We start from the raw sequence: 18,463 nt of genomic DNA, 5'->3' as shown, positions 1-18,463 counted from the left end.
CCAGCAAGCCCGGTGCCATGTAGACCATCCCATGGTCAAAGAATCCAAAGTTGTGGCGGCGACACCAGTCGCAGAGCCACGTGTTAATAGATTGAGTCCGCCTGTATTGCCCAGTGTCTCTGCCCACCACTGGAAGGAGTGAGGAAAACAAACAAAAAAAAAAAAAACAAAAACAAAAAACCAACCTGTGCTCCAGATTCCTTTACTAAGCGTCCCAAGGCTTTGAATTCTTTTTTAATCACCCTTGGGCTACTTACTGCAACTTCATCAGCACCCACAGGGAAGAGCAGTAAGGGACAGTAGTCCGAGGGTCAGACCAGGCTAGGAAGTTTCCTAGTGATGTCTCTAACCCGGGCTCCTGGGAGGCAGCAGACCTCCCCAAGAGCAGGGTCTGCCCGGCATATCAGACTGTCTGTTCCCCTCAGATGTGAATCTCCAAATGTAGACTGTCATTCCAGAAGTGACACACTACAGATAGCATAGGCATTCCACACTAAATACGTAGCAGTAATGGTATTTTCTTAACTCTTCAGCCTAGTTTTTGTTATTAATTACGTTAACTTTAGTTCCAGCAGCCCCCCAAAAGCTATCAATGCAGTTTCACTATACACAGCACGATTTGGAGGCATGTACTTGAGTAATATTTCATAAATGTTACAGATATACCACAAATATAAACAAACATTGAGAATTTAACTGCACCTGCATAATTCCTGTTGTTGTTTACCCTCAGGTGAGCTGGACTGGCAGAGGGAATGTATATACACATTGTAATGCACTTATACCAGAAGTTACAAGCTTCCAGGGCATCCTCTCAAAAGTACTGATCTAGTTTAATGGCTTGCACTTGCTGAAATGAACAGTAGCAAGTCCAAAACCCTTAGAAGCATAGCCTATAGAAATTAAGCCTATTAAGTATATTTAGTAGCAAGTGCATCTTTAAGGTATTTGACATGTGCTGTTGCAGGCCAAAAATTACAAACTGTCTTGAACGCTGCATCAAATATTCTTACAAGGTCAAGATTCAGACCATGTTCCTGTAATCCTTGTCCCCATCTTGGTCAAGTTTAAATGGATTTAAAATCAGTTTAATCACACTTGATGTTTACGGCTATTTTTATTTAAGACTTGGAATATACCACATTATGTGAAGATTAGCGCTCTAAAATAAATTCCTCAAGCTCAAGTACTTCATTCTACCTTTTTAATTCAATTAAAGTTTCTTTAAAAAAAAAAAAAAAGGAAAAAAGGAAAAATCCTGAGTTGTTGGTGCCTGGTTATCAAATTCATTTAGAAAAGTTAACTGTACAAATGTACTACTAATTTTAAGAACTTCCTAAAGAGGACCAGAAAATAAAAATGTACCACTCCACTCTCATGTATTGTTAATGGTTAAAAAATTAAAAATGAAGTTTTCACAACACACTGTTCATACATATTATGTTTTACAAAAGCAAATCATCAATTAAAGAGTAAGTGAAAACAGATTTTTTTTAAGTTAAGTTCAGCGTAGCAAATAACTCCTCCCAAACACACTTCCAGAAGTGTAGCTTAATTAATTTAATATTAAATTTTACCTTTTTTTTTTTGAAAGGGAGGCTGTTTCATGTTGCAATATTGCAACTTTTTGTGTTAGAGCTACAAAAGCATAAGCTCTAGAACAGGTCTCTTCCACACCACAAAGCCTCAAATAAAACACGTCTGTAGCTTTTAATTAGGACATGCATCCCAAAGCAGTTTCAGAGTTGTACGCTGTCACTGATGACCTGTGCACTGAAATATGCATATTAGCATACCTGCCATTTAAAATTAATGCTATACATTTATCTGCTATTTTTCTTTCTTGCAATGTCTCGTGGCTTTTATCATCAAGAGGTTATCAGCATCTTAAATCCAGGCTTTTGCAAGTGTCTTTTCAAAAACACCCTGAAGTAAGTAAACAAACTGCTTTCTGGGAGAGCTTCCCATGCCTATGTACAGGGATGGAAAAAGCAAGACACAACCAGAAATCACAGAAAAAAAACCTGGTCATACAAGATAGACAGTTTGTCAGGATAAAAAAGCCCCAAACCCTAGAAAACCAGCTTTTCCTAAGCAGAAATAATTTCCTCCTGTACTGCTACCATAACAAACAGAGAAGCCTTTCCAAAAGGAGTAAAGGATCTGAAAAACAAACATAATATCTTCAATTCAGGTAAGACTAGGAAGTACAGAATGATGTGAATGGAGGCCTCAAGGTGTTCCTCTCGAGATGCTTCTATCAGTCACATAAATATTTGTCCTGAATTTCCAGCTCGATCATTTCAGGATGCTATTTAACATATTGCAAAATAACCAGAAGCTGAATCACTGAGAAACCAGATTACATCTGAAAATGGGAACAGACATATGCAGTATATTGACTTTTCAGGAATTTCAAGGCTGGAAAAGACAGGGATGGGAGATGAAGAATCAAAATGAGTACAGGAATACATCTGCCTTTTATGTAATAGCCTCCTGGGTGATAACAAAATTTCATCTGTTTAAAAATTTTAGATTAAAGAATTTTTTTTTTGTTCTTAAAACCTTCTTCATGAATTGCTAAGAGACACAAAACTGGCTTTGTACCACCCTCTTTACCAAATCACCTGAAAAAAGAGAGAGAGGAATGTGTTGGGAAGGTGAGGGGTAGGAAGATGGGGAGGAATATGAAATTTTGAAAACAAACCTAGAGTTTCCCTAGGCATATTTTCTTCTTGGAAACTTCCATTAATTAGCAAATAAAAGGACATCATATCCATGAAGGGGAAAAACCAGTTTTCTAAAGAGACAAATCTGTAATGGCCTATATTATAAATGAAGATTCAAAAATACTGTCTTGTATCTGAATGAAATCCCAAACCAGGCCTGTGTAAAGTGAGTGTTTGGGCAAGTAGTTTACAAACAAAAGTTAACTGAAAAGGCTCCTTCAGGCTTGAAGACATCAAAGAAGCCTAGTGAGGATCCTATAGCAGCCTACAGGCTGATGAATAAGCCAGAGGGAAGCTCATATATAAAATACTCCCACGTGGTTTTGGCACAGTCTTACTGACAAATCTAAACAGGAAAATCCTGTGCTGCAGTTTAATCAGCACACTGCCTCTTTAGACAACATTTAAACGATGTCCCTCAAGAATCAGTAATTTCTTCTGCAAAAGCACTTTAAGCTTGCTACAATGCTGTTTTCCTTGACTTACAAGGTTAAAGTCTAGAAAAAGGAAGTAGAGTGGAAAGAGCTGTTGGAAGAAAATTGCTTCAGGCAGAAAGTAAAAAAAGATACCTCCCCCCCAAAAATATCAACTTGCTGCCATACTGAAGTTGGAGTGATGAGCATTTGAGCAACTGGAGAACAGCTATATACTGCCTCAGGTGTTCCAACTGGTGTACCTGAGCCAGTTTTGAACAGGTAAGTTTGGTTCACTGGATGCTAAATGCTGAAGCATTTACCCAGCCTCTGGATCTGGCTTTGCTGAACACTACAGTGCTATGCTCGCACTGATACTGGTATTCAAGCTAGCTAGTTTAAAGTTAACAAATGTATACCCATTTAAGGTGTAGCTACACTTCACTGCAATATACACATACACCAGGCCATGGAAAATAAAGTTATTGAGCAACCCCTCAGAGGGTCTTAGCTGCATGTGAAAACTCACTTTGTTCACAGCAACTTTGTTTCTGTAAAATACTACTAACACTTATTAAAGCTATTGTTTACTGTATTGCCCATCTATATTCAAGTGAACAAGCCTCAAAGAAAGTAGTTAACCTAGCTGAAACTGTAAAAATATTTCAAACAGTTAAGATCTGACTGAAAAGATTAAAGTTAGAAATCTTGCTCAAGTAAATTTCTAAGAGTATACTTTAATAATTTCTGAAAGACACATCAGATCTTATAAAAGAGCTGTCATCTGTCAGACAAAAATTAAGTGCAATCTGACCATCACAGCAGTAATTAAAACATTGAAACTGAGTATTAAGGGATCTGTTGCTCACTTTAAAGCAGAATGCTTGTTTCCAGCATGGCTGTATTTTCAGAGATGCCTCCCAATTTAAGAACCATAGCTCCACTCAGAGGAAAGTCACAAGAAGAGAGAACCATAATTCAGTTCCTGAATGCTCAGAACGCTGAAGGTAAGAGAGTTGGATTTTCATACCTTCTCCCTTTTCCTATGTTTAAACACAGTACCTTTTCTGTTGTCTATCTATCCATGCTAAAAAGGGATTTCTTATCCCCAAAATATTTTTCTGGTTACTGTTTGGAAATCTGGGAAAACCGGATACAGCAATCAGTGACTATTATAATCCCTTTCGTATTCAACATTCAGTAATTCAGACAAGCTTGACAAGTACATATTTCAACAACAGCTATGATTATAGGTTTCATATATAACAGAGATGCATACTGTACATACCTCTTGCGCTAGTTCTTGTGCATTGGAGATGAGAGGATATGGAGGGCTGGCTTTGTTCATGTGCACTGTAACAGCGTTGTGTATCTTAAATGCATTCTGAAAATCAGTATTTTGAACAAGCTGTAAAATGAGAGAGATATCCTCTTGGCTCTGAGGGTCTACCAAAACGTGCTGGATATGCTTAAGAGAAGTTAACAGTTCTTCCACCTCTAGGTAGGAAATAAAATAGAAATAAAGTATGAGTTAACAAGATTCATAATTAAAGTTTACATTAAGATTTTTATCAAATTTTTTTTGTTGTGCAGTTCTTAATCAGCAACAATGTATGCAAATGTATTAGTTATCCATTATTCATTCTGACTTTTATTAGCAGAAAGTATCCGAATCAGAAAAAAGACTCCAAGTCAGCAAAAAGAGAAATAAAAAAAAGGTAATGCAGAGTTTAAAATTAAATTCCTATTGCAGGAGCAGTTCTTCTCTGAAAGAAATCACCGATATGTAAAAGATCCTGTAATTGTAGCTCATGTATAGCTAAATGGGAAAGAGGGACTATTTTGCAATATGAAAACAATTCCTTTGCTAAACTAATGTCAATGCACTGAATAGTTACCTTTGTTTTAATACATCTTTCCGTGTCTATCTGCCACATATGACAGATCTTTCTCTTTCTCTCCCTCCCCCTCGCCCCCCATTTTGGTTATTTATAGAATGAGTGTTTGGTAAGTAAACTACACTCAAATTCTAAACATAAAATTACACTCATTCTTAGCACATTAAAATAAAAAGGTAAGGATAAAAAAAATAGCATCTATGGTCAGAGTTCTGAAAGTCATCTGCACCAGACGAAAGTTCACATCTTTTACCTATGAGACTGTAAGTTCTGCTTGGACCATAAAATTATAACCATAAAATTATAAATAACCGGTTTCTACATGTTTGCAAAATACTATACATGTACTACATTCTTGAGCTTCAAGAACTAATCTGATGCTTTAGGGGTGCTTGTTTAAAGACTCAAATTTACATTTTTTTAAACCATTCCAAATTACTGCAAAATGTCACTTCTTAATATTAAGAACTTGAGAAACTACTTAAACAAGGAATATGAATCATACCTATAATGCATATAAACCCAGGTAAGAAATTCTCAAGCAGACCAAAAAAAACCAGTGGATATTTTGAGCCTGAAATAATGTATGTATTCTCACACATCATCTGAAAAAAAATAAATTCTGTTCAGCCACAAGAGGCTGGTCAGCTATCTTTCATTTTAATAAGTTCAAGTAAGCTAGAATTTTGAATCCTGGTATTTTTAAAAAATGAACAAAAAAGAAAATCCCAAATTTTAAAGCCATCAATTGATACTGAGGTCAACCTCCCTTACTAGTATCCAAATACCAGCTTTGAGAATGATTTTTAAGTTTTAGCAAGCTCCATTTATTCATTATGAGCTAACTAAATAACATCAAAATAGGAATGCTATCAAGACATCAGCTGATTTGCGTTTTTTAAATGAAAAGTCACAGTAGGTACTGATCATGAACATGAATATCTTCTGTCAAGAAGTTTCCTTTACCTATTTTTAACCTCAAATTCACCAGTACACTGAACACGATGCTGGACTCAAGCTTGTTGAGAACAAGATTAAAATGGTTGATAAATGGACACATGAAAACCATAAAGCCTAATAAAATATGCATTTCAAACAAGTGTAATGGCTTTAATTTCAGACAAAGCATACCTACATATGTGTTTTCAGTTTTGCGTTTGCAAGTCAGTCTTCCGTATAATAAAAGGAAACAAACAATCCAGAGCTACTACTGCTGTACTTTACTGTCTGCAGGACAAAAAAAACCAAAACCAAACCAAACCTCCTCCAAAACCATTCCACCCATGCCAAAAACATCCTACCCTCCAAAGGTCAAGGGCTTCTTCCTGTAACCACCAAGGAAACAAAGGGCAGTAGGTACAAAAGCTGCACGGAAAGCTTGGATACCGGCTGTGCAGGATATTCCACAGGCGAAATCCAGTACAGCTCACAACACTAATTATGGCAGCCAATGTCTCACTAGGAAAACTGTATACACAATATACGGCCCATCACACAGGGGGAAATGCCATTTGGAGAGAAGGCCAAAGAACACTCTACAAGCAAGGATATTTGCTAAATAGGACATTGCCAGCTGGCAAGTGCCTTGCCTAGTGGAGTGTGCAGGGTACCAAAGCATCTCAGCAACTGATTCTCCCAAGTCTGAGCAAGTGCACTATTTTCAAACATTAAAAAAAAAAAAAAGCTAGTTTAAAACAGTCAGATGTTATTGTAAAGTTCCTACTGATATCTGCCCAGTTAAAAACCACAGCAACCCAAAATTCTGCTATTTGTTACTGTTACTGGATTAAAAAAAACAGTGAGGCATTAGAGAAGAACCTAACTTCTTCTAACTCTTCCTATGCATAAGTTATTTTATTCAGTTATTTCTGAATTGTCTATCCTCCCTACATATCTGAGAATTCAAATACATACACACATACATACACACAATTCTTTCTAATACTTATTCCATAGAAGATATAAAGACAGACATCTCATTCTGTATCTGTAATAAAGATGTCCTGTTCCTAGATGCTTCTACAGGTTCTCTTTTCAGCACATTGTTAGTTCCTTCTGCGTCGCCCTTTCTTACAAACTATCACAGTACTCTCCTCGCCATATAATTCCCTTCTACAGTGAATCTTCATCTAGTGCTGGATGCAAAAGCCCTATGCCAAATGATTTCCCACCATCATGAAACAGCAAACAAATACCCCCCTCATCACGATTCTGAAAGAGAAATAATGCTTGTAAGGAGGAGTGAAATGAAATATTCCCCAAAAGCTAGCAATCCATTCCATAGTCACTCATTTAATAAAAAAACCCCATACACATAAACACAAGTCTGGTTTCATGCATGCCTAACTCTAGGTTCCCATTTCCTAATTCTAAATCACAGACTACATTTCAGTGCAGGTTTTTTTTTGTTTCGTTTTGGTCTTTTTTAATAAAATAAATGCCAGGTAATAAAAGATTCCATCTCTAGACACTTCCTATTGAAAGGTTTGTCTTGAGGGAAAAAAAGTTCAATAAAAGACTAACATCTGCATTTACTCACAGAAAAATGTCAGGGATCTTTTGCAGAACAAGTCCATTTTTTAATTGCAGATCAATTAGCAATCGACTATTTTTTCTAAAATCTTCTGTTACAGGAAGTGTTGCAGCCTTTTTCCCATTAGGCTATGAAATGGCTGGAATGTGACCGAGCACTGTGCGATATACGCATTAATCAAAAGACTGCTGGGGCAAAAGTATGCAACTGCAGGGGAGGACCCGTGGTCACAGCTTAACATGCTAGATTAGAAAAAGAAAAGAAAATAGTTGCTGTTTATCACCTTACATAAAAAGTTACGAACAGCAAACTTAAGAAGATATAATAAAGCCAATTATATGTCAGCACCAATATCTTAATTCCCAAGCTTTTTTATAGATCTGTAGAGTACTCTGTGTGCTGGTTCTAGCACTCTAATGCTCCACATATTGCTTGAAACACAGGGCTAAGAAAAGTGTTGTCTTATCCAAAACTATTTCTGAAAGTTTATTTATATTTATAAATAAGTTTTGTTCAAGGTATAAAAACAAGAGGAAGCTTTTTCCCTAAAAAAAAAATTTCACTGTAGCCACAAAACACTTACATGAAATGTCACTCACTTATCTAAATTAACTAAACTAGCTGAATGAACTGTAGCAAACAAAGAATTTTCTGCATTTTATAGAATTATATTGCTGTGAAAAAGCCAGTTAATACTCATATGCACATTTTAGCTGTACAGAAAGTTATTTCCATTAAGACAGCTGTCTAAATCTTACAATGTTTTGATAACAAACACACCCTTTAAAACTCTTTTGCTTAAGTGTCCTGTTTTATTTTTATAAATAAAATCCAACTTGTTTAATCTAGTCTGCTTTTTTTTTTTTTTTTTAAGATGAAAAGATTAAAGACTTGGCAAAGATCTGCCAAATTAGACGTTGGCACTGATGAAACATTTTCAAAACTAGAATACAGACAATCAGGTCAATATTCTCATTTACAACACATCTTTAGCACACTCTATGGATTAACGCACACAAAAAACCCAAACCCACAAAAAGTAAAACTAAAATCAGTATTTTAAAAAAAAAAAAATTAATAATGAGTAAAGGTAGTTTAACATCTCTATAATTCACTAGCACCTGCCCAGTTTTATCTGGGGCTTTCCTAACAAAGCTGAGAATCATGAAAGTGACTAAACACTCTCACCTGGGCAGCAAAAGGGGAAAGATGGAAAGAGTCAGGAGCAGTGTAGATCAGAAATTCAGTATAACCAAACAGACAAACTGCAAAAAAATTCACATAACTAGCAGTTGTTTTTTGGACAAAGTCATGGGCTAGCAAGTCTCTTTTGAGACAAAAAAGTTGTATATGTAAATTTTAAAAAATCTGGCCTGTCCAATTCAGGTATTCAATAAAAAAGCAGAAGTATTAATGATAATGGACTCAAATCCTCTCTATGAAACCATATTATTTTGTAAGTGTGCATGCGTGTCTATATATACATATCTATTCGAAGGCACTGTCCCCAGCCCTAATACTAAGCAGGAACAGACAGCCTTCAGAATAGTAAAAAAAGAAATATTCTTCTTTTGAAATTCAGCAGAAATGTCATGTAATTTGGAAACTGGTAAAAGGCCATGCTTAATAGTGGAGGAAAATTCTGGAAAAGGCCAAGTCACAGAAGCACTTTGTTAAGTTTAAAATTATGACCCAGTTTTTAACAGCACTAATGACTGAACAGAGATTCTTTATGGGCTATATAGGTTAAGAGATCACAGCATTTAGAACTTTTTTTTTTAAGTTTGCAACAACTCAACATCACAGTTGAGTATAATTGAAAGCACCACTCTTAACAGGAGTGCTAAACTATTATAAATCCTCTCTTCTTAAATCTTTAAGTCTACCTGATCCCAATTGTTGCTATAATTCTGTCTGGCAAGGAAAGTATCGGTAGCATGTTTGTATGCCTGTCAATATTATGTCATGACTTCTCTGATTGAAATAGATGCCTATGAAGCCCTAATTCAGCTCCCTGGTGAATATATGGATATATCATGATTTAGTCTAATTGCATCTCCTAAGCTCCTTGCCTTTCCAGCTTGACGAACCGACCATATTCACTCAGCAAGCTAGTCAATACTTCTGCTCTATGCACACACTTTTAAGCCTTATTTACTCCAATTCAGAGTAGAGGGAGACATCATTTTCTGGTTTTCATGGTATCTGAACACTGAGGGGAATAGCTGAAGTTAAATCATGCAATTTACTACTGTGTTTTTAGAGAAATATGCTCACAGCAGAACAATGACGAGACACTTCGATTACAAAAGTGAAGAGGAGTTTGTCCTCATGGACAAAATGATCTAGTCCTTCTCCTTCAAGATGCATCTTATACCATGTATTGCTATTTCCTAATTTGTCTCTTTCCACATACACACATCTATATTCTTGCCTCCTGTGTTTGGTATTTTTCTTCTTACACCAAATATTCACACAATCCTAGCTTCCATTCACACCAGGTTCCCCCCTTCTCTTCCTGCTGCACCAAACCTAGTTTCCCCCTTCCAACTTTTCACAAATGCTGTCCTTCTCTGACAATCACTCAGCTTCCCCCACAGCCTGTACCCCTTTTAACCCCACGCCGAGAGATTTTTAAAACAGCCTTTCATCATCACGGCAATTTCTCCACCACTGTCTCTCCTGTTCCAACAACTTCAGCCTACCCCAGCCCCTTACTGGTTCTCAAGCTTCTCAGACTCATATTCGTTACTCATTTATCTCTTTCCTACCAGCTTCCATGTCTAGCTTCTTTGCTCACTGGTTTCCACTTAGCCCTCCCCTCTGAGTTCCCAGCATCTCTGGCACAAAACCTAGCCTCAGCTTTCTAATTTCAAATCACTTGCTCTCCTCCTTTCTGTAGTTCCAATTTCCAATTCCTCCTGTAGTCAGTCTTCGGAGCTTTTAGCCACGGTGGCTAAGCAAATCCCAACAGAAGTCACTTCTACCGTTTGACATCAATCTTTGCAACTTCTGCTTTGTGTTCCCTCTAAGAAGAGAATTTCATAATCAAATATCTAATGCTTCACAAAGTTAAGTACAGAATCTGCTTCTTACAAAGAGATTTCTTGGACAGAAGCTGACAAGCTGTGCACTCAAAAAAAAAGGTACACCTGCCTTGCTCCCCTTCCAACCTAAATTTTCCTAACAAGGGATTTGTACAATAAGGATTACCAGAGTTTACAGAACAGAGCCGTATCTTTAGCGGAAATGTCGCTTGGGCAATCAGCAATTTGGTAGCTATTTTTCACTCTGTTCTCAACCACCAGCCAACAGGAAAGAATAGCAAGAATCTTTAGTGCGGCCCCCAAATAAGGCACCTTTTTAACACAGTCTGGATCTCAAAACAGGTATTGATTTGGAAATCTGAACTGGACTCCTACAAATTCCCAGTGCCTCTTTTTACTCCAGTTACACACCACATTTTAGATAAATAGATACTTATGCTTGAGGAAAAGTTAGAAACTTTTTCTACACAAGCATAGTTAAAGCAATGACAGCTATGAAATCAATTTCAGAATCTGTTTCTTCTACTAACATTACATTTTCATCAATGTCTAAGTGCCAAGGTAAGCAGATTTTCACTATCAACACCAATACTTTAAGAGAAAATGTAAATTATATTAGATGACACCTGATAATGCAAGACAGCCAGAGTAAGAAGCCACCATCACGCTTCTCTTTAGAATATTAAAACCTCTTGCATTTTGATTTTAAATGACAGTGTTTATTCATTGCTTATTCTGGTCTCTGCTTCACCAAACATAATAAAATTAGGTATTACTTGCATGGTTTTCCCCAGCCTAAAGAGGATGGAGACATCCACTGAATTAATTAGTTATCTACAGGGCATTTAACTGTACCTCATACTGATCTGTTTTGAAATGCCACTTGCTGAGGCACATTGTTTGATGCTTCACTAAATAAATAAAAAACCCCAAACCATCACAAATCCAAAGGACCAGAAGACTTTAAAACTGTATAGGAAGAATTAGCTAAATTAGGTTTTCAGTGGCCTAAAAGAAAATTAGTATCAACTAAATATTTTCTCTGTTAGCCCATTCATTGCATTTTACCTACCTAGTGTCTTCACAGTATAATGAGGACTCTCCAAAACTATTCCTTCTTCTGTGTCAAATATTGGATTATCTATTCCAGTTTTAGGAGGAATCTGTGCTAGTTTCTTTAGCCTCATGGAAGCAGTAAGGTCCAGTTCTTGTTTCTTTCCTTCTTCTTCCCGTCTGCGCCTTATGTCCTCCTGCTGCTGACGGATTCGCTCAAGTTGAGCGCTTCGCCGCATGGGCATCATCCTGGAGCCCAAATCCCCAGGGCAATCAACAGCCATTTCTCTGTGCTTCTGAGGTTCCTCAGGAGATGCAAGATCCACATTTTTTGCTTCACTGTCAGAATCTTCTGTGATATGTCCATTCATATGAGAAGTTGTCATGATTATTTGTAATTACACTTATTTTCTTCAAACAGAAATGCTATTAGGCCAGTTTTCGTTATGATGTTGTGTAAAATCCATTATAATTTCAAAAATATTTCCCTTCCATCACAAGACAGCTGAAGAAGCATCCAGGAAGGAAATCTAATGAAAGATATTCAAAAGAAGTTAGTGAATAACTGCATTAATAAGAGAAAACCTAAGACAGTTCTCCAGGTCCCCTAGGCATCAGAACAATGGAGGTTTTCCTCCACATTTACACAGTGCTTCTTCCCCTGCTAAGAACTACAGAACCCTCACAAACCTGTTTCACACATTTTAGTAAACTTCATGTACCAATGCTAGAAAAGGAGTAGCGTGTAAATGTAAATTTCCTGGTCAAAGCAGTGAAAATTCTGCATTTAAGACACACAACTGCAAATCAGCAGTTTTCTGGAAGTTCCAACTCAGTTTTAATTTATCCTTTCGTTCTTAAAAATTCCAACACAAACCATGCTTATGATCCTACAAACACTAAATATGAATAACTTGTTATAAACAGCATGTTCACAAAAAGTTTATTAATTTAAACACAAGTAAAGGTATTTGCATTTATTTGTCATAAATGGAGGCATTTTTATGTAAATATTGCTTCCCAGGTTCAGAGAAGACAGGTCAGGCATAGAGTTCTCCCAAAAGATACTATCTAAAGCGGTCTGGAGCTGCACTTACACAATTCCAAGCAGGGATAAAGCCCTAGGATAAGGGTTGGACAGTTCTGGTTAGCAGCTACTCTTAATACTTCCTATAGGTATGCATTAAAGCAGAAAGGATTAAATACAAGAGTAGAAATCCTTGTGTGGGTGTACAAAGTTATAGATCTGACAGAGAACAATAATTAATTTCCACAGTCAAGTAGTGACATTCCACTATAGTCCTTACACCTTAATCTGTTCTCTCATTCTTGATGATTCAGGCTAAAGAACCTAAGTGTCCTGATAAATATAACCATGCAGCTCTTAAATATAATACATACAACAACGTCCTTTACACCACATTGCCTTTCTGTATCACAAAGCCAATCACGTTATCCTCAATATGTCCAATTAAAAGGTCATAAAATTAATAAATAGTTGTGTACAGTATTACCAATACACTTTTTATATTTTTTTTAATTTACTGAAAGGAAATACCAAAATATCTCAAAGTTTTATTATACACTGGAAGCACCAAGACAAAAAAAACTGAACCAACTTTCTTAAACTAAATGTTTGCATTTGGAGGAGGAAGGGAAAGATGCTTACATTGTAATTAAGTTGAAAATTAAATATCAATAACACTCTTTTGGAGGAGCAGCAATAGAAACTCCTACACAAGTTTCTGCCAGCTTGCAATTCTAAATAAGTACAGCTTTGCATTTTCGTAAGGAGTAGTATACAGCTACATACAGCAACACTAAAACAATTTTCTTTACTTATTTCCTGTCTAGCCACTACTACCAGTTATTACTAAGAACTTCCAAGAAGTAAATATTAAAGCATTTTTAATTGTAGTAAAAATTCTTTTTTTGCCTTTAAAAGATACTTAATTGCACTGCACTGATGTGCAAAACTGATTTCAATGCTCAACAATCCCACATTCAGAAAAAATTCAGGCAACAAAGAGAGTCCACCAAAAGCTGCTAAGCTGCTCAGTAGTGGGGCTAGCATCGCAAGTACTGCACAATTATTGCGTGCCTGTAAAACTTTCAGTTAGTGCCCAACTTAAAAAGAACAGCTTTCTGAAGAATAAAGTCACATAAAGTTAGCATTCAGACAGGGTTATATAAAGCACCATATCAAAAAATGGCCTCTGAAACTCAGAGAAAGGCAGATAACAATTTAGCAAAATGATCCTTGGAAAGCCACATTTCCCCTTCTGTAAAGGCAGCTTCACTGCACAGAAATACCAATTCCAAAAAAGGAAGTCTCACTGAGTACAACAAAATTGCAAAGAGCATTAATTCAACTGTGGGTGGAAGACAATTCAAATTCTCTTTCATCCGCATGGTACTGGCCATAGCTTGCCTGAAGACTGAGCCTTTTGAAAGCTACATTCATCTTTTTTCAACTCTGACAAGCTGAAAGAAAACTCACATTCCTCAGTCCATATGGTACAACTAACAGGTGTTGAAACAATTTGAGGGAATGAATAACATCCATTTACTCAGCACTAAACAAATCTGAGGATAGGCAAGAAGTAAAATGCAACTTTAGGTATCACCATGACACTCAATCACTCGTAAGCCAAGTAATGTCACACTTGCTAAAGAATCTACACATCAGAAAACGAAGCTGATGGCCACTATTTAATAAATGATGGAAAATATTTAAGGTGGGATTAGCTACATTTCCTCCATCCAATTTAAAAGTACTAGCTACCTTAGACAAAGACTATCTTTTGCGGTTAAGTCAGAAAAAGGGCACAACAAAACCTTGTGTATCTGTATATTGAATGAGATGTTTTTATCTCTCTGAGTTTAGCAACAAGCACTGAAGACCAGAGAATGAAAAATATAGTCCAAGGTAAATATCGGTAATAGGCAACCATTAGTAACATTGCTTACATTTCAGTATAAGCTCCATGCAAGACGCAAAGGGCATATAAATTCTTGGAACAGAGTAACGTGGCCTGCGATAATAGCTGCTGACTCAGTATTTAAGACCTGAGTCAGTTAAGAAAGAAACAAAAGTTACGGAAAATTAGAGTTCTCCTGCAGTCACACTTTAACAGCAATATTCAGAAAACTGGCATCAAAATTTAAGACAGTTTTAGGAGAATTTTAAATAGAATTTATTTTTGATATCCCAGAAAGTTAGATGTCTCTGAAGCAAGAGGCACAGGCAAAGTAATCACACTCAGATAATACAAAAGATGATACAAAATATCACTTATAAGGCAGCCTGAAATTTGACATTACCGAAATACCAAACTCCAGAAAACCCCACACCCCCCCCCAGATATAACTACTTGGCATCCATAAAAGCATAGGCATGCTGCAAGTCTGGAATGCTGGAACAACTTCCTTTAATGAAAGAACTTCTGATAACGGGTGACCCCTTCCGAACCTAAGCCCACTGCTCTTTCTGCTCTCTCAAGTCTGCTTCAGGCATCACAAATCCTCATCTCCAGCGCTTTTGGAAAAATGCTACTGCCCAATTCCAACAAATGAAATAAGCATGTACGCAAAACTAGGTCAGCTCTGAAGTCCTTCTCTACAATGGTCCTAAGGAATTTAAAAAGTAAAATATGACACTGATAAAATGTTAACTCGGTCCTCAAATTAAGGTGTGGTGTAGCTGAGGTTAAAAATAGGATTCAGCTTGAGGCAGGCACCAGGAACAGAAAATTGTATTCTAACCAATAAGCATGGCATCAAAAATCTTATGATGGATTATTTCAGAAACAGTTCTCTTCGCTTTTGTTTCTGAAGGTTTCTTCTGCAATTTTAAAAAACCCAAGATAACAACAATAAGGTTGTTAAACCAAGTCTGTTCTCTGCAAGTTGTGGATCATGAAATAAACCAGCTTTTAAGCCCAAGAGGAGTTTATTTTGTTACATTAATTCTTATACTAAGGAGGAAAATTTACAGACATACTCAATAATACTGATTTTTACATCATCACATGTAAAATATGTAGAATAATATTTGGAAATAACAGAATTTTTTTCACTTTAGAACTTGGTATTAGCAGTTTTTATACTCTTTAGATACGTACAAGTCTCTGCGTTACATAGAGTTTGGTTGCTCAAAGTTTAATAGGGTTAAATTGTGACTTTGAGTGCCTTCCTTTGACCTGCTGATATCTAACAGAAGAACTTTAGTGCTTTCCACACAACACGTAGATCTTTCCAAATAAAGCAGATTTATGACTGTTTTCTGTCCATATCACAAGTCTTACCAATATGGTCCTGGAGAGCACGTGTGAAGGTCTCTTCTTCACAGGTTACTGTTACTATTGAAATTTTTGCCCTACAGAGGACAGTTTGTATAAAGCACTACCGTAAGTACAGCTATGGAGAAAGAGCACGTCAGTCACTCCGATCACCATCAGGCATCACACAAGAATTTCACTGTGAAGTAACTATGAACAGCAAACAAACCCTATTTCTGGTGCAAGTTCAAAACAGCAAAAAGAAAGATAAAAACCACAACTACTGTCTTGCTAACCATACTTACTGTTCTCAAAAATACTGTATTTTACAAGTCACACATCATTATTCATACTGACCCCTAACAACGCCAGGCTTCTATTACCTCTTTAACCACCCTGAAATACAGTAAACAAAGCACAGACCACAAAAGATCTATCAAAGGATAAACATACATAAATGCTATCATCTTAGTGTGTGAGATAGATGCTAGTATAAAATACATACTGACAGGGACAGAAACAGAAGTGCTGTAAGGTGGTTTAAGCTTTCACTTGCTTCCTGGGGACTGCAGCTGGTGTGCATAGCAACCCGAACTGCTTTAACAACTGAATTCTGTACAGTAAAATGAAGTTTGTTTTGCTTCAGCAACTTCCAAAGAGCAAAAATGACATTTTCTGGAGGCTGAGGTTTTGTGTTACATTTCAATGATGTTTAAAATTCTTTCAATGCTAGAAGTATGATTAGACTTGATAGTTCCCTTTTTAAAATTCATTAAAGCTTCACATTCTGAATGACTGCAAAGGAGTTCAGCGCTCAGCTCCAAAGGAATTTCATTAGTTTTGGCACAGTTGAGAGTACAAAAGCCCAACTTACATCTGTAATTATACTATAAACACAAAAAATTGATATTTAACATCAGGCACAATACAAAGGATTTATCATCAGCTGAAAACCATATACAATGACAGACATGGTATATTAAAATATTCATTAAAAACAACTAGAAGAGGAAATCCAGGTTGCTGAGGTGAATCAGAAGTTAGATTAAAATCACATATAAGATGCTTCCTGATATCTGCATTACTAACAAAATATGAACATAAAATTATACTAGAGATCTCTACCGTGTTATTACTAATAGCTCACATAATGGTGGGTCTTCTGGTGTTTTTACTCAGTACTTCAGGCTTCTAAGCAAGCAAAACTTAAGTCATAAAAACTACGAAATAATGATGTAAAACACTTCAGTAATTCCACAAATGGAAGCTCAGCATAGGAAAAAAAATCCCAGATTTTCCTGCATCATCTCCCAAGCATCATTTGTTTCTTCAACAGTATTTCAGTGAACCTTGCAAGACTGAGAGACTCAGAAGCCAATTATATAAAAGAAAACACAACACAACCCATGTTGCAAAGCACAAAATTAACCACTACTTGATGAGAGTTAAAGATTGGAGTTTATGGTAGAAAATACTTCACAGATACCTTCTGTGCAACTTCACAGTACCTGAAATACCTGGTACAGACTGGAACAGCCTGATGTTTTTCAAAAGCAAGTAAAAGTTAAAAAACCTATTACAACTTGAAACTGTTTTTCTTAATTTAAAAAATTGTGTTATAAAAAAAAAAAAAAAAGAGAATTCTCTTTACACTAGCTTTGCAATACATTCAGGACTGCAACTTCTGCTATGGTTTGTTTGATTTTTTTAGTCTACAATATTTTACATGATTTCCTGTAATTACATGCTCTAGTATAGTCTTGGTATTGGAAGAACACTCTTCCTTTAATATCCAGCTGACTCTTATTTCTGATAATTTCAGACCAGAGTTCAGTATGAAACCTGTCAAGCACAGTAACTCAGTTCAACATGTGTATTTCAAAGGGCTTTCAAACATGCCAAGAGGTTTTAACATTCCATGCTCACTTAAATGTGCAGGATATGTGGATCAACAGCAAAAAGGGCTAAACCCTCAAAAGGTAGGTAATTTTCATTGTTAGTGCTTTCTAAATTACCTTTGTACAAGAGGAATAACAATGTCGACTTGCAACATTGAAGCACAGAGAAACTGATGAAACTGAAAATTTGGATGCTAAGGTTAGATTCCAGTTTTATAAATTGTATAAACAAATTGCTCAACACGCAAACATGGGAAACTGTAAGCACATTTTTGAATTGCATTGGTATTACGATTTAAGAACTGTGGTCTATTTGAGACACATTTCATTTTATTAGGCTTGTTTATCTGTTGATGCAGTGGCAACAATCAAAAAGCCACAGCTCAAGAACTGGCCAGTCTACAATATCAACTTCAAAAGGTACCGGGCTACTACCTAAGGAACAGACATGATCAAGTGTTTTCCATGAGAAACATGGACCAATAAAAGAGTACATCATGTCAATCAACAGCCACATCACTCGGACCTCTCCTCAGTAACGGCACCTTTGCAGTAATATACGCAAGATAGCTTTGCAATTTCTGTGTATAAACTATATGAAATCATGACACA

The 18,463-nt window shown here is 36.4% G+C and overlaps 1 protein-coding gene across 1 annotated transcript in view; it reads right to left on the bottom strand.

The window, feature by feature from the left end:
• MPP5 (membrane palmitoylated protein 5) overlaps positions 1-18,004 on the bottom strand; it is a 41,551-nt gene extending 23,547 nt beyond the window's left edge. The window contains exons 1-3 of the mRNA XM_035889807.1: positions 17,969-18,004; positions 11,693-12,203; positions 4,431-4,639 (exon numbers count right to left, since the gene is read on the bottom strand). Coding sequence (XP_035745700.1) covers positions 4,431-4,639; positions 11,693-12,059 — 576 coding nt within the window. The 5' untranslated portion in view covers positions 12,060-12,203; positions 17,969-18,004. The remainder of the gene's footprint in view (positions 1-4,430; positions 4,640-11,692; positions 12,204-17,968) is intronic.
• Positions 18,005-18,463: the final 459 nt, after the last annotated feature.

This window comes from Egretta garzetta, unplaced genomic scaffold (assembly GCF_000687185.1).
Source record: "Egretta garzetta isolate BGI_Z169 unplaced genomic scaffold, ASM68718v1 scaffold2, whole genome shotgun sequence".
NCBI classification, from domain to species: Eukaryota; Metazoa; Chordata; class Aves; order Pelecaniformes; family Ardeidae; genus Egretta; species Egretta garzetta.
The sequence above is the reverse complement of the archived record's forward strand: the minus strand, read 5'-3'. Positions and strand labels throughout refer to the sequence as shown.